General features: G+C 27.3%; 2 protein-coding genes and 1 non-coding gene across 3 annotated transcripts; 2 read left to right on the top strand and 1 right to left on the bottom strand.

The window, feature by feature from the left end:
• Positions 1 to 339: 339 nt before the first annotated feature.
• On the top strand, positions 340 to 413 carry TRNAN-GUU. Its single transcript has one exon. It is a non-coding gene; the product is annotated as a tRNA-Asn (tRNA).
• A 6,924-nt stretch (positions 414 to 7,337) lies between these two features.
• Positions 7,338 to 11,321, top strand: LOC120273102 (bidirectional sugar transporter SWEET14-like). Its single transcript, XM_039279752.1, has 6 exons — positions 7,338 to 7,529; positions 8,285 to 8,321; positions 8,442 to 8,649; positions 10,139 to 10,300; positions 10,569 to 10,688; positions 10,887 to 11,321. The coding sequence occupies exons 1-6, from the start codon at positions 7,478 to 7,480 to the stop codon at positions 11,130 to 11,132; spliced, it is 825 nt and encodes a 274-aa protein (XP_039135686.1). The 5' UTR covers positions 7,338 to 7,477; the 3' UTR covers positions 11,133 to 11,321.
• Positions 11,322 to 12,046: 725 nt separating this feature from the next.
• LOC120273805 (ethylene-responsive transcription factor ERF086) lies at positions 12,047 to 12,997 on the bottom strand. Its single transcript, XM_039280512.1, has 2 exons — positions 12,602 to 12,997; positions 12,047 to 12,457 (listed from the first exon to the last, which is right to left on the bottom strand). Exons 1-2 carry the CDS (start codon positions 12,995 to 12,997, stop codon positions 12,047 to 12,049), a joined length of 807 nt encoding a protein of 268 aa, XP_039136446.1.
• Positions 12,998 to 14,843: the final 1,846 nt, after the last annotated feature.

The following is a 14,843-nucleotide window of genomic DNA, read 5'->3' as shown; positions in this document are numbered from 1 at the left end:
AACTCCGCTTAAATTTTGAAGTATATTTATTCGTTTATCAACATAATACTTTAAAATTGAGATTCATGTAATGTCTACAAATGATAAAAAAAAAATAAGAGAAATAACATGAGAAGAATGAGTGGGGTTAGGATTTAGAGAGATATCAGTGTCAGTGTTACAAGAAATAGGCTTTTTTATACATATATAACTCTAAACACATGATTCTTCTTTACATTTGAATTTATATTTTTATGTAAAATATTTTATTTGTTAGAAAAGCTATTTAAGGAAAGTATTAACAAAAACGTCTGAGATAATATAGTATAAAATGTTATAATTTTGGTGATGTAGCACTTGGCTGGAGTAGCTCAGTCGGTTAGAGCGTATGGCTGTTAACCATAAGGTCGAAGGTTCGACCCCTTCCTCTAGCGCAAGTCTTTATATTAGTGTATTATTTTTATTTGCCCATGTACATGCAACCATAATTAAATATTAACTTAATGTTATATATATATATATATATATCTTTTCTATAACTGAGGCAAATTTTAAAATTTTTTTTTTCTCTTTCCATACCAGACGTGGTTGTTCATTATAAATTATATATGTACAAAGGCCATGCTACCCTCTCAAATCGGAAGGTTTGTCCAAAAATTGATGCAACCATAATTAAATATTAATTTTATGTTTCATCTTAAAATATATTTATTCTTTTTTCTCTTTCCATAACAGAGGCAGCTGTTCATTATAAATTAGATTTGTCTAAGGGCTTGTTTGGATGGAGGTATTTGGAAGTAAGGTAAGGGTTTTAAAAAATCTATGCTTTGATAAGGGGCATGTAAGGGTTGAGATGGGTTGATGGAGGCTTTAAAACCTCCATTTTTCTCTCATTTTTCAACCTTTCAAATTGAAGGGTTAGGGAGATTATGGATACCAATATTTTTTTATTGACCAAAATGCCCATACTCTTTACAAAAATTCCCCAAGATATTTGATTAATTAATAATATTATATTATCAGTTAATATTTATATAATAATTATATTATTAATATCATTATATTTATTTAATTATATAAATTAATATCATTATTAATTAATATAGTAATAATTAATGGAAAGATTTATGTAAACAATGAAGAGAATCATGTATAAGTTTCATGTAATTATAAATAAAGTTGCGACTTTTGTCTTTCATCCTAGGGGTAATTTAGTAATATTATTATATAACCTTATCTCCAATTACCTTCAAACCAAACACAACAAGGTTTCAAAACCTCCATTTACCTTACTTTATCTTAAGCAAGGAAGGGTTTCAAACTTATTTTTACCTTTCATTACTATACTTTACTTTACTATATGAAATTTTCTTATATGTCCATCCAAGCAAAGCCTAAAGGTTTTACCCGTTCAAATCCGAAGGTTTGCCCGAAAATTGAGAGGGTTTGGCAAATATATAAGGTATGATAATCTAGTTTTGAACAAAGAAAGAGCTTGCTTTAAAAATAGACCGAGTTTGGTTCTATGGTTAAAACTCTGACTCTAACCAGGTCCGGTTTGAGTTATAAATTATATTTATTAATTAATTTTGTATATATTTATATATATATAAGGGTTTGAATTGCCATTGATTGTCTATTAATTAGTTTTGTATACATTTATATAATATATATTTATTGTTGATTGCTATTGATTATAATGGTTTGAATTTTGTGCTTGAATAAAGATGTGTATTTCGTATTTTAATATGTATTTATTTGGTCATGCTCATAGATTAATATATTATTAATCTTTTTTTATAATTTATTTATTATTTGATGAAAAATCTATTTAAGTGGGCCTTGGTTAGAGGTTATCAAATTCAGACAGGTTCTGACAAAAGTTAAGGCCCATATTATTGGGCTAGGTCGGGCTTGGACAAACTTGAATCTTAGTAATAATATATTCAGCCTTACTCAAATCCAACTAGTGGATATGTCTATTATAAATCAACTGTGTGATGAATGTAATTTCTTCTTTTTCTTTTTATCCCTAAAATTATTTACACTATTTACTTTGTTATTTTTGCATAGATTTTGTGTTGGGTTGATACTTCTTGTTTTTTTTTTTTGTAATAATTAAATCCATGATTCAATTGAATAATATTTATTCTTAACTACTTCACTTCCACTATTTTTTTTTCCCACCTAAGCATATATATTGAATTAATTGATGCATATATATATATATATAATTTATTATGTTGATATAAAAATCTATCCTTTTTTCATAGGACCGAGACAAATCTTGATCAATAAGTCAAATGTTTATGTTTTGATGATGGGGATATTTTTTCTTAACATCAATAAAGTTTAAATATCCTCTATAATTTTGCTTTTTCTTTGTTCATTTTATCTTTTAATATGTGTTTCACCGACTTCCTACAAGGGCAAGGGAATAATAGAACCAATCTGAACCTTTGGCTAAAGAAAAACCTCCGTTTGCAAAGTTAATATTTCAATCTCTCAACAAAGAGTAAAAAAATAAAGGGAGAGGTGAATTTAGGACAAACATTTTTACTCTAATTGAAATTATGGAGTTTATGGTATTTTCTTTCATAATAATTTATTGTTGTAATTTTTATTAATTGATTCCGTTATGCCATCTCTACAAATTTAGTTTCTTCTATTACATGATTACTATCTAGCATCTAAGATTTCACCAAGTATTATGATACTTTTCTCTGTATTATATTATATTAATCAATATATGACAATTAGTTACTATAGTAATTTTGGAAAAAGTAAATTTTTCTACCATTCATTGAATTAGCTTGATGAGTCGACACAAGTACTAGATTCTAAATTAATAAGCTAGATTTGGCTGTGTCCAAGAGAATGGACGAAATTGCCACCAAATATGCTAAAGTCCTAATTACCATATATTTGAGGAAAAAACTAGGTTGAATTAATATGATTAATGAGGTCATGGTCCTTTATTTTCTTTTCATTATTTTATGAGTTCAATCTAAAGCTAAAATATAGTTTAAGTTAGAAAAAAAAATTTATTTTACATGCGGGTATGCTAAATATTTATAGTAAAAAATTCAAGTGAATAAATATAAATAACCATCACCTATAATTAAAGACTTCGTATTTTTATTTTATTGGAGATTAAGTGGTTTGTCCAAATTCTTAAAAATAAAAAAAGTTTAAATGAATAAATAATTTTTTTTTTTAAAACACAAATGAGTATGTGGCTCTAGCATATTCATGGTACATCTAATTTCAATGAATAAAATTATTGTTGCCACATAATAATTTACTAATTTCTTATCAAAGTACTTGGAAATTTCCTCAATTATTGTAGTTGTCTTTAATAGTCTTATGGTACTAAATTACTAATTTGTCTTCCACAAAAACAAAAAAACAAAAGCAAAAACTGAAAAACAAAAACTTTTTACAACCTTCCTTTATATAGTGTGATTTTGTGAAATTTGAGACCACAAAAAAAATTTTTTTTTTTAGTGTTATCAATATCATGAGATTTAAAATATGAAGTGATGCAATCTTTCTAATTTCATCATTACATCCTTACTTTATGCTTTTCTTATATTGATAAAATGGACAAGCACATCAAAAGAGTGTAGAAGTGTATAGTAAATACCTCAACATATATGTGCTCTCACCCAGAATAGAGCTAGGGGGATCATCCAATTTTTTTTAATATTATTTTTTTACAAGTTGATATATATAATCTAAAATAATTATATATGTTTTTAAAATATTATTATTATTTTACAAATAAATACAAATAATTTAAAAAGCTATACTTTAATATATATGCAAAAATCTATTGTTTAGCAACTTAATTTTTTTTTATAAATCGGTACATATACTCTAAAAAATTATAGTTTTAGGAAAAAAAATATTTATAAAATTTTATTGTTTTGGCGGGTGACATTATAAATTGGGTTATATGGTAAAAACATATTTTGAAAAAAAAATTATTATTTAGCCTCTTTGTTTTTTATAAATTAGTATGTATATATTGTATAAAAAAAATATTTTAAAAATACATTTGTGAAAGTATATTGTTTGTCTTCTTCAATTTTACTTATCCCAAAATAAAATTTTTTTGCCCTATATGACTCCCCTCTTAGATCGCACCCTGCATGAGCCGGGGTTCAAATACGTCTCTTCTGTAAAAACACGGACATGGTACGCAGGGACCCGGTCGTTAGTGCTTTACTAACATTTTTCTATATAAATCTTATGTTCAAAATTTAATGATATATATATATATATAAGATTATTCTTTTATTTTTTAATAATTATGATAATATTATTATTTTTTTCCCCTCATGTCTAAATACCTTGTGGTCTTTTTCATATATATATATATATATATGGTTTTATTTTATTTAATAATTATGAATAAAATCATTTTTTCCCCTCATGTCTAAATACCTTGTGGTCCGTTTTTTCCATATTGGCAAGTCTCTATTAAAAATATTTTTAATGAGGAGATTCTTGTATGCTTTACTAATATTTTTATATACGAATCTTATGTTCAAAATTCATGATATTTATATATGATTATTCTTTTCATAATTATGAGATGAATCGATACTTGACTACAAGATTAATAGATTAATTGCAAGCAAAAATTTTATTTTTTTTCTTCGTCTCTAATTTCTCAGTGTTTTAGTTTAAGGTCTTCTTTTTCTTTATTCATGAATTTCATTCATAATTATATATAAAAAACATAATAATTAAGTTATGGCCGGCGTCGGCACACTATAAAAGAGAGAATTCAAATATAAATAAATAAATAAAATAGTGTTCTAAGACCAAACGAAACGATGCACTTTTTATCTCTTCTTTATATTAAAGTTTGGTGCACGTATGATCTCATTCATGCATTGTTGGCTTTTATGGAGGAAATCAATGAAAGAAAGATGATGACTCAAAAAGAATTAGGATTCAAAAAATGATTTCAATGACGCAATCTTTGTATTATAAAATAACATTTTGCAATTACAATGAAAATTAAACTCAATGTTTTATAAATTAAACCTAACCAAACCAAAATTTACTGTGTTCATTGGATTGTTCGATAGAGATAAAAGAGGAAATGGTTGAAGATAAGAGGATTAGGTGTTTGGCATGATAAGAATTCAGAAAGCTAGTTTATGGCAGACCAAAGAAGAGATAAAAAGAGATGTATGTATCCAATTTTTTTGGCCCCACTTCTCTCTAATTTTTAAGTTTGTGACTATTATTTATTGATTTGATAAAAGAGAGATTGTGTTCATCTTTAATTCCAAAAACATGTTGTTTTTGATCCATATAAATGTTCGAATTTTATTTTATATTAATTATTTGTGATGTCATTGGAACTAAAGTTGAAAAATCAATCATTCAATAAAATACAACGATGATAATGATTTTTCCGATATGAATCAATGATTAAGTGTAATATAGCTATCAATATGCAACAACGAAGAAAGCCTAGTGTTAGTGTGTACATATGCTTTACATGCATTAGAGTTTTAGATCAAATTCTTCGAGAGCGAACTTGAATAAAAAAAATAAAAATACTCTTTTTAGGTATAGGAAGTCTAGTATGAGATCGTAAACAAGTTGTTTAAGTTTTAGCTTTTTTTTTATTTATTTATTCATTTGGAGGCATTGGTTGAATGAAGTTGGCTTGCCAACATGAGATTTGCATTTAATACAAAGCTTGCTTTTTATCAAAATTATATTATCATTTAATTGATGTTGATGGGTGAATGAATATCAATTGTGCATGATAGATTCCTAAAGTTAAATTGATTGGGTTGAATCAAGTTGGTTGAAGTCAGGTCAAATTGAATTCTCTTGAGTCAGATCAAATTAAATAATTAGGAAAGGACCTACAAATCTTTGGTAAATTTTAAAACGAATTGAAGATTTCAATAATTTTGTTAATATCCTAAGCTTCACTTTTTGTCAAAATCTACCTCATAAATTTTTATTTTTGAAAAAAATTTATTCTTTTATTTATTTTATTTATTTTTTTTAATTTTTCATTAAATTTATTAATTCTTGTGAAAAGTTAAGCATGATAGAACAAGCTCTCAATTAATTCATTCTTGTCTGGTGAGCTCATTCAACTCGACTTCAGTCTAATAAGTTCATAAACACATTTTCAGAGTAACGTCACTGATCAAAAGAAAATATGATTATAATTTTTTAAAATTATTGAAATTAATAGAAATAAAATTTAAAAAAAATAAATATGTGCACATTTAAGGTATCATAAAAGTTAAGAGGATTTTTTTTAAGAATATTCAAACTTATGAGATCATAAGTCCCTTTCAATTAATTATTCCCCATGATCAGCAGGGAAAAAACTTGATTTTTATGAACCTTTAATAATTAATTATAGAATCAAATGGAAGTAGGTGAAACATTCTTAATTATTGAATTTTATTTTAAAATAATGGTTGATTATGAAAACTTCTAAATGGGTAATTAACCCAAACCCAAACCCAAATTGGGCTAGGTTGGGTTTCGCTATCGAGGCAAGTTAGTCAAATTTGAAATATTATTTCTTTAAAATGTTGAAAATATTTATATTTATAAAGATACCTATTACAACCATTTTCCATTAATTAAAATTTTCGCTATCACTCCTTTTAATAATAGTAATAGTAATAATAATAATAGCTCAACAAATCTTTCAGTGGGATTAATTGTTTCTCAAAATATTTTATTTCATTTATTTATTTATTCATTTACATGAAAAAATTGATTATTATAATTTTCAATATTTTAAATATTTTAAATAACCAAAAAAATAAGGAAAATTACACTTTGCCCTTATTTTATATATATTGCTCTCGAAAGTTTAAAAATAGGTTATATTTTTTTTGTGAAAATACAGTGGAAAGTCTCAATATATAAACTTTTCATAAATAAATAGTTAAAAATAATTATAAATGACATTTGTAAAACTCTTAAAACAGTTTCCACATGCCTTAAAAGTCCTCTAGAATGAAGTAAAGTCCGCACAAACTTTATAGAAATAATTGTGTTAGGTTAGGAGGGCATTTCTGCGAAAGACAAAATAAAGTATAAGTGACCACAAACTTTAAGAAAAGAAAGGAAGTAAAAAAATAAAATAATAATAATTAAATTTAGGACATTGCACATGAGGAATGTCATGTTATGGTCATGCTTGATATTGGGCATGTACACATGGCAAAATGTTGCCAACTTTAATTGCTTGATAAGAATAAGAAATAAATAATTGAGTGATTGGATGGCACTTGAAGTTTCTATCAATTATAAGGACAAACATTTTGTGGGTATATAAAGACAAGCAAGGGTAGGAGGATGCTTGTGAGGAGCAAAGAAAAGAATATTTGAGGAGCTTTGTTGGCTTCTTGGAGAACTCTTGAGTTCTTTGAAGAGCAAACAAAGAGAAGAAGAATTAAGAAGAAGGAAAGAAAAACACTAGTAAAGAGTAGTTATGGGGTTCATAAATATTGATAATCCTTGGGTGGTCATTGCTGGTGTATTAGGTTTAACTATCTATCTCTCTCTCTTTTTTAAACTAGTTTTTGCATGCATGCATGCATGCAATTATAATATTATATTTGTTAGTATATATTTTAAACTTATATGTTAGTAATATGCATTTCATCTCTCTCTCTCTCTCTCTCTCTCTCTCTGTCTCTGCATGCATGCATTATCTAAGTATGAATATATATAAATTTTTTTTAATAACCTTAACCTTAAAACTTATATGTTAACATGCATTTCATAACTTTCTCTCTTTCTTTTCTATGGATATATGTTAATGATGATAATATGCATGGCTTCTGATCACTAATTCACTATCTCCCTCTCTTTTTGTAAAGGCTTTCTTTTTTTAAATCTTTTGTAAGAACCTCTTTCCTTTTACAAGATGATGATGCTAATATATATATATATATATACTTATATTTGTATACATTTTTCTCTTGTTTTAAACATTGCATGTATTAAAACAATTGCAAGGCTAAAATGAAGGAAAGGTGACGAAAATACATGGTTTAAATATGAGTTTATTTTTTAGAGTTTTTTGACTTTATTATTTATATTCGAGATTTAAAAAAAAAAAGTGATATGTTTCAAAAGATACAACATATAAAACTGAATTTATTTAAAACATGAATAAATCCAAATTAATTAAACATGCACACTTTATAAACTTTATTATGATTAAACACCACTACTATGAAGAGCTTAACAAGTTTCTAATTCCTTTTTATTTCTTTTTGGCTTTGTTTTGCAGGAAACATCATATCATTCCTAGTGACCCTAGCCCCATTGTAAGCAATCACATAAATATGATTTTATTAACTTACATTGAAAAATTATTTTTATAAATAAATATTAATTATATGATTGATTGATTGATTTATTTATGTATTTTTGGTGGTTGTGAATAGGCCAACATTTTATAGGATTTGCAAGAAGAGGTCCACAGAGTCATTTCAATCAACACCATATGTTGTGGCCATGTTTAGTGCATTAACATGGTTGTACTATGCCCTCCTCACCTCCAATATTTTGGTACTCACCATCAATACAATCACACTCCTCATTGAATCTATCTACATCTCCATCTTCCTTGCATTTGCTCCTAAGAAAGCCAAGGTATATATTTTTTTGTTTCTTCTTTCTTTCTTTACTTTATATATATATATATATATATTATGTGTGTATATGTACATGTGTGATTAATTAAGGTCTAGGGTAGCTAGCTAGGAAAAGGAGTAAGAATGAGATTAATTTTTTTTTTATTGCAATTTTTATTAAAGTATTTTCATAATAAATAAATATTGGTATATATATATAATGAAAAAAAATGAAAGAGGCAAATAAGATATATGAATCCAACTTTTTGCTATAGGTTTACTGTTTATGATATGATATGGAATAAAAACAAAATTAAGCCCTTTATTCATAAACTAAAAGACAAACGCTTGTAAGATGTTAATCGAAAAGTCTGATATAATAAGCTAATATTAGTAGAAATCAATACTTTAAAAGAACCAAATTACATAACAAACTTTCACTTTGATCTTTTTTTACTATTCTTTGTTATATTAGATTTCAGGTTTAAAATAGAATAAGAATGACATTAAAAATTCTATTAGCATATCTAAAATAAAAAAAAAATCATAATAATTTCTGAACCTTTTGGAAAATAAATAAAAAATAATTTTCCTCTTCAAATATAGTACACTGGAACTAGAAATGATTAAAAATCAATTAAACAATATTCATTTCATCTAGTTGTCATATTAATTAAAGAAATTAAATAATATATTAATATGTCAAGATGGCTCATACTTTACGAAAAATCTATTCCTAATAATGATAATAACGTTTTTCATCAGTAATTTCATTAGTCAAAAATATTCGAACAAGAGATTAAGGTTGCAAGTCTATTAATACAAGCAAACCAACAATAAAAGCAATGAAATACAATAATGCAATTGAGTTTCAAGTTTACTTGGAAACCAATACATATACTTCTCTTTATGAAAAGGTAATGCATGATAGGGATTTGCATGGTGTTAGAAATACGTAGGACCATCTTTGAAGAAAATGGTTGCCCTAAAAAACATGTAAAGAGGGCAAGTACATTGTTTCTAATGCCACGCACCCTCTTTTCAATTACTCTCTTTATGTATTTGTCCACTTAGTAGGTTTATGCATTTATGGCTATCTTTTCATTCATATTTAATACATATATATATATATATATATATTGATTTTATAATTGAACTTATTAAATAAACTTTGAACACAAGCAAGTCTTTTTTTCTTCAAATGCTTTTATTTTATAAAATAAATATACTTGATTTTTTTTATCATAAAAAAACTTTTGAAAAGCATAAACTAAAAGCTTATTTTTATAAATAAACTCAACTACCTTTAATTTTAATCTGTTTCCTTAACATAATTAAAGTCAAGTTATACATGTTATACAACCAAGTAAATGGAAATCAAGTTGATCAAACTAAACTTAATTCTAATTTTGATAATCATTTTTTTGAATGTAAAATGTTTATAAAGAATATTAGTGAGTGATGTTGTTATGTATTTAATTAATGTTGATTTATATGTAATGATGCAGGTGTCAACAATGAAATTACTTTTATTTCTAAACTTGGGGGTATTTGGAGCTCTTGTCCTTCTCACACTCACATTATTGAAGGGAACCCAACGCATTGATATTGCTGGCATGATTTGTGCCACCTTTGCCATTAGTGTCTTTGCTGCCCCTCTCAGCATTATTGTAAGATTTTTCTCTTTTTTTTTTAATTTAATTATTATTCTTTAATTATTCCATCAACTAAAACCAACAACAAATAAACAAATAAATAAATAAATTGTTTTCACTATATATATGCTTCACTTTTTAGTTGTAGTTTAGTGTTGTAGTTTAGTTGTTATAGATGGTTTATCACATGAAAAGTACAGTGTGTTTTATATTTCAAATTATTTTTACATGGTTATTGGCAATACATTAACTAACTAATAATTTTTATAATTTATTTTTGTAGAAATTAGTTATAAAAACAAAGAGCGTGGAGTATATGCCAATATCTTTGTCCTTCTTCCTCACTTTGAGCGCAATTGCATGGCTCAGTTACGGAGTTCTCCTCAAGGATCTGTTTATATCGGTTAGTAACTCTTTTATTATTATTATTATTATTATTTCTTTAAATGATAAAAATGAAAATGAAAATAATAATTATAGAGATAAAAATGAATGCAAAAAAGAAATTACATAATGAAAAATGATTTTATTTTTAATTTTATTGCATGAATTTAAAAAAAAAAAAATTCTCAAGTCCATATTAATTTTCATTGAATTTCAGTTGCCAAATGTGGTGGGATTCATGTTTGGAATTGCACAAATGATCCTTTACTGCATCTACATGAAGCGTAAGAATGATGATAAGTTCAATGACAATAGCATTGAGCCTCTTCCAATCACTACAAAGTCCACAGAGATGGAAGTAGTCATCAATGATCAAGAGATGAAGAGTGTTTGCATTGATCACATGATCAAGGTTGATGTAGTCTCTGAGACTACTACTAATGATCTCACCCAGAAACCCTAACTTTTCTTCTAGTTCCAGTACAAGTTAATTAGCAGAAGATGATGATGATGATAATGAATTTGTGTGGTTTCTTAACAAGCTTTATTTTCTGTGAAAATAATAGCTATAACATGGCTTACTTAAAGTGATATTTATAATGTATGTGTGTTTTTTGTTCAAATAAAAAATGTAGTCTTTTTTACTGTTCTTGCTGATTATGGAATATATGAAGCTTAATTTTATTTTATTTTTTATCTTCAAAATCTATATACAGTTTCTATGGTTTGATTAATTATTTATTGATACAATTTATCAAATTTAATCAAAGTTACAACTCCTGCTTAATCTTGGAATTAATTAGAGTTTATATGAAAACTTGGCCCACATAATTCCCATATAAGAAGCACTTTGTTTCTTTTCTCCAATGTCCCTTAAAAAAGATACATGACTACCAATTAAGTATTATTTTTAATTCAAAACACTCATGCAACTCTTTAGCATTGCATTTAAAATTTTAGACTAATCTCAATTTATCTAGCTAATATTATATGTCAGTGAAAATAAAAATGGTTCATTTGTGATCTTAATTAATTATTTAACTTGGCAAACAACACAAGAAGATATATATCATGCACTCTTTAATGTATATATATACATGCACACTGAACTTAAGATAAGAAAAATAAAAGGAAAGAAAGGATCAAAGACTTCATAAACTTCATCATATCATAAAATCAAAAGATCAATATAAAGATCCTTAATTTTTTTTCACTAAGGGTTATGCATGCATGCATGCATGCATGGGATCATCATCACAAGTACTAAACACTAAAAACTAGAAACTTAATTAATCACTAGTACTCAAAGATGCAACTCAAATCAAAGCAAAAGAAGACAACTAAAGGAAAGAACATGCAGCATGAAACTAAACAAACTTAGAAAAGATGATAACTCATATCAAAAGCATGATCATGAGTAGTCATTGAAGACACTGATGAAGAGGTTGTACCATATTCCCATAGATTAATGCTATTGTCTCCCATGCTACTACTATCTGTAGTAGGAGTAGTAGTAGGAGTTATGGTTTCATTCAGCTCCCACAATGGCTCATCAACCCAAAAGCTACCACCAATCTCATCAAAACAAGGCAAATTCTGTGCACTTGTTGTTGTTGTTGAACTTGAGGGAATGTGAGCATTATTAAAGTCATGATAATGATCATGTGTTTGAGAGGTTGAGGATGATCTAAGGTAGCTCTGAGGGATGATGCTGCTCAAGTAGCCAGAGTTAGAGTCATGGGAGAAGAGGAAGTCATCGGAGACCGTATCAGTGATAGTATCTAAGGACTGTAAAGGGAAAGGATTGGTAGTCATGGTGGAGGTGATGAGATGGTGAGGTTGTGGAGGAGGAGGAGGAGGTGGTGGTGGAAGGGGCTGTTGTTGTTGTTGTTGATGATGATGATGAAATGGAATTAGGGTTTGGAGTTGGAAAGGAGTGAGAAGTGGGTGGAAAGTGGAGGAGATATTGGAAGTGGAAGAGTCAGTGTAGATGAAGTTGGTCTTGGCTTGAATACCTTTCATGGAAAGGGCAGCCTTGTCATAAGCAAGGGCAGCTTCATGGGCAGTGTCAAATGTGCCAAGCCAATGTCTCTCTTTGGTTGTAGGGTCCCTTATCTCAGCAGCATACCTACCCCATGGCCTTCTCCTAACACCAAGAAACCTACCTGGCTCTGAGGGCTTTCTTCTTCCTCTTCTCTCATTGGGAGATGTAGAGGTGGTGGTGGTTGTTGTTGTTGTTGTTGTTGTTGTTGTAGGTGATAATGATGGAGGAGTTTGAGGGTTAAGGGATAGAGATGATGATGATGATGATGATGTGTTTGAGGACATTGATGAGTGAGTGAAGGTGAAGGTGAAGGTGAAGAAGAAGAAGAAGAAGAAGAAGAAGAAGAAGAAGAAGAAGAAGGATAAGGATAAGGAGAGCAAGAGAGGATTTTGTGTGAGTGAGTGTGTGTGTGTGAAGGGATCATTGATTTGTTATATATATACCATAATCTTGTAACTATATATATATAGTTCTTATTCCTTATACATACATGTATAGATTGTACATAGTTTGAATTTGTTCATATGTTTTACATGGATGTACACTTCATGCATATATCTTTAGTGATCAGAAGTGATCAATATATATATATATATATATATATAAAGTTTAGTTCATGTTTAGATTGATAATATATAGAGAAATATACACCATGCATGGGAAAGTTATAATGATAAAGTCTAGATTGTATGCATGCATATACACTTCATGCAAAAAGTAAAGTTCATGTTTAGATTGATGATATATATATATATATATAAAAAAGTGCATGGTGTGATTGAAGTCATGCATGTTGAGAAGAATATGTTAAAATTAAACCATATGAAAGTTGAAGCATAAATATATGAAATAAAACATAATGGTTTTATCGATTATCGATTCAGCATGTGATCCCCGCATTTTAAGCAAGAGAAAAAAAAAAAAGGATAAAAATGCTTGATGGTTGGTTGTCTTCTTCAAGACTTTCAAATGGAGCAGTTAGGGTTTGCCAAAGAGTTAATAAGGAAAAAAAAAAAACTCAATTGGATAAAGACATTCTTGTTCATGCATGCCATTATTGTCATGCTATGTGGAGGCAATGCACAAACCCTAGTGGGTGTCACATGAGACTTCCTTCCCTGTAGGTCCCCTATGCTTCTCTCTTCTTCTTTGACTCATTGTTGACCATCTTCTCCTATTTTTCATCCTTTTTTTATATCTTTTTAATAATAAAACACATATATAAATAGTATGTAGTCCCCTCCAAACATATATATATATATATTCATTTATATATATGTAATGATCATTCTTACAAGTTGGAAAGTTTTTGTTGTTTTTTTTAATAAGATAGATAAAAAAATAAGGAGTTTTTGTTGTTTTAAGAGGTCAAAAGGATAGACCAAAAAAAAAAAAAGTAGCATTATATGTATCATATAAATCTTGATAACTTATTGTTGATATTTAGTTTTTTTTTTAATTTATGAAGTAGTAAATTAGTTGAGTGGTTATCAAGAAAGAAGAACTTTTTGTAGAGATTAATTAATAATAATTTATCAACAATTAAGATAAAAGGAAAGGAAAGAATGTGACTAATTTGTTCAACCTTATAAAGTCTTGGGACATATAAAGAACAACACAAAATATAGTTTATATTAAATAATCTACACTAAAGTCCCTACCAATCTACCTTTATTTCAATATAAAAAAAAATAAATAAATATTAGTAAATTATATTAGCATAAAAATAAATAAATAAATAAAAGTGGAAGGAACACCAAGATGATCATCTTAGGTTGCATTGGCATTTTAGCAAGTACAAATGTATATTAAATTCCTTGGAATCTATGACCCTTGACTTCCCCACTCAGAGTGTTTTTTCTTTTTTTTTTCTTTTTTTCTCTATTGTTGTTTTGACACATGATCATGCATTGCTTTTGAACAAGCTCCACAAAATTTGAAGGAAATAAGACTTCTTTTTTACTTATTTTTATTATTTTATTTTTACAATACCAACATAAAACTTAATACTAATTATCAATATCAAAATTTCATTATAGTTTACTTGAAATTAATATTTTTATTAAAATTTTATTTCCATGAACTTCATTTTATTTTTCTTTTTTTATTATTTTATTTTATTTTGTCACT

The sequence above is a fragment of the Dioscorea cayenensis genome, chromosome 12, assembly GCF_009730915.1.
Source record: "Dioscorea cayenensis subsp. rotundata cultivar TDr96_F1 chromosome 12, TDr96_F1_v2_PseudoChromosome.rev07_lg8_w22 25.fasta, whole genome shotgun sequence".
Classification (NCBI taxonomy): Eukaryota; Viridiplantae; Streptophyta; class Magnoliopsida; order Dioscoreales; family Dioscoreaceae; genus Dioscorea; species Dioscorea cayenensis.
Note: the sequence above shows the minus strand (reverse complement) of the source record. Positions and strands in the feature narration are given on the sequence as shown.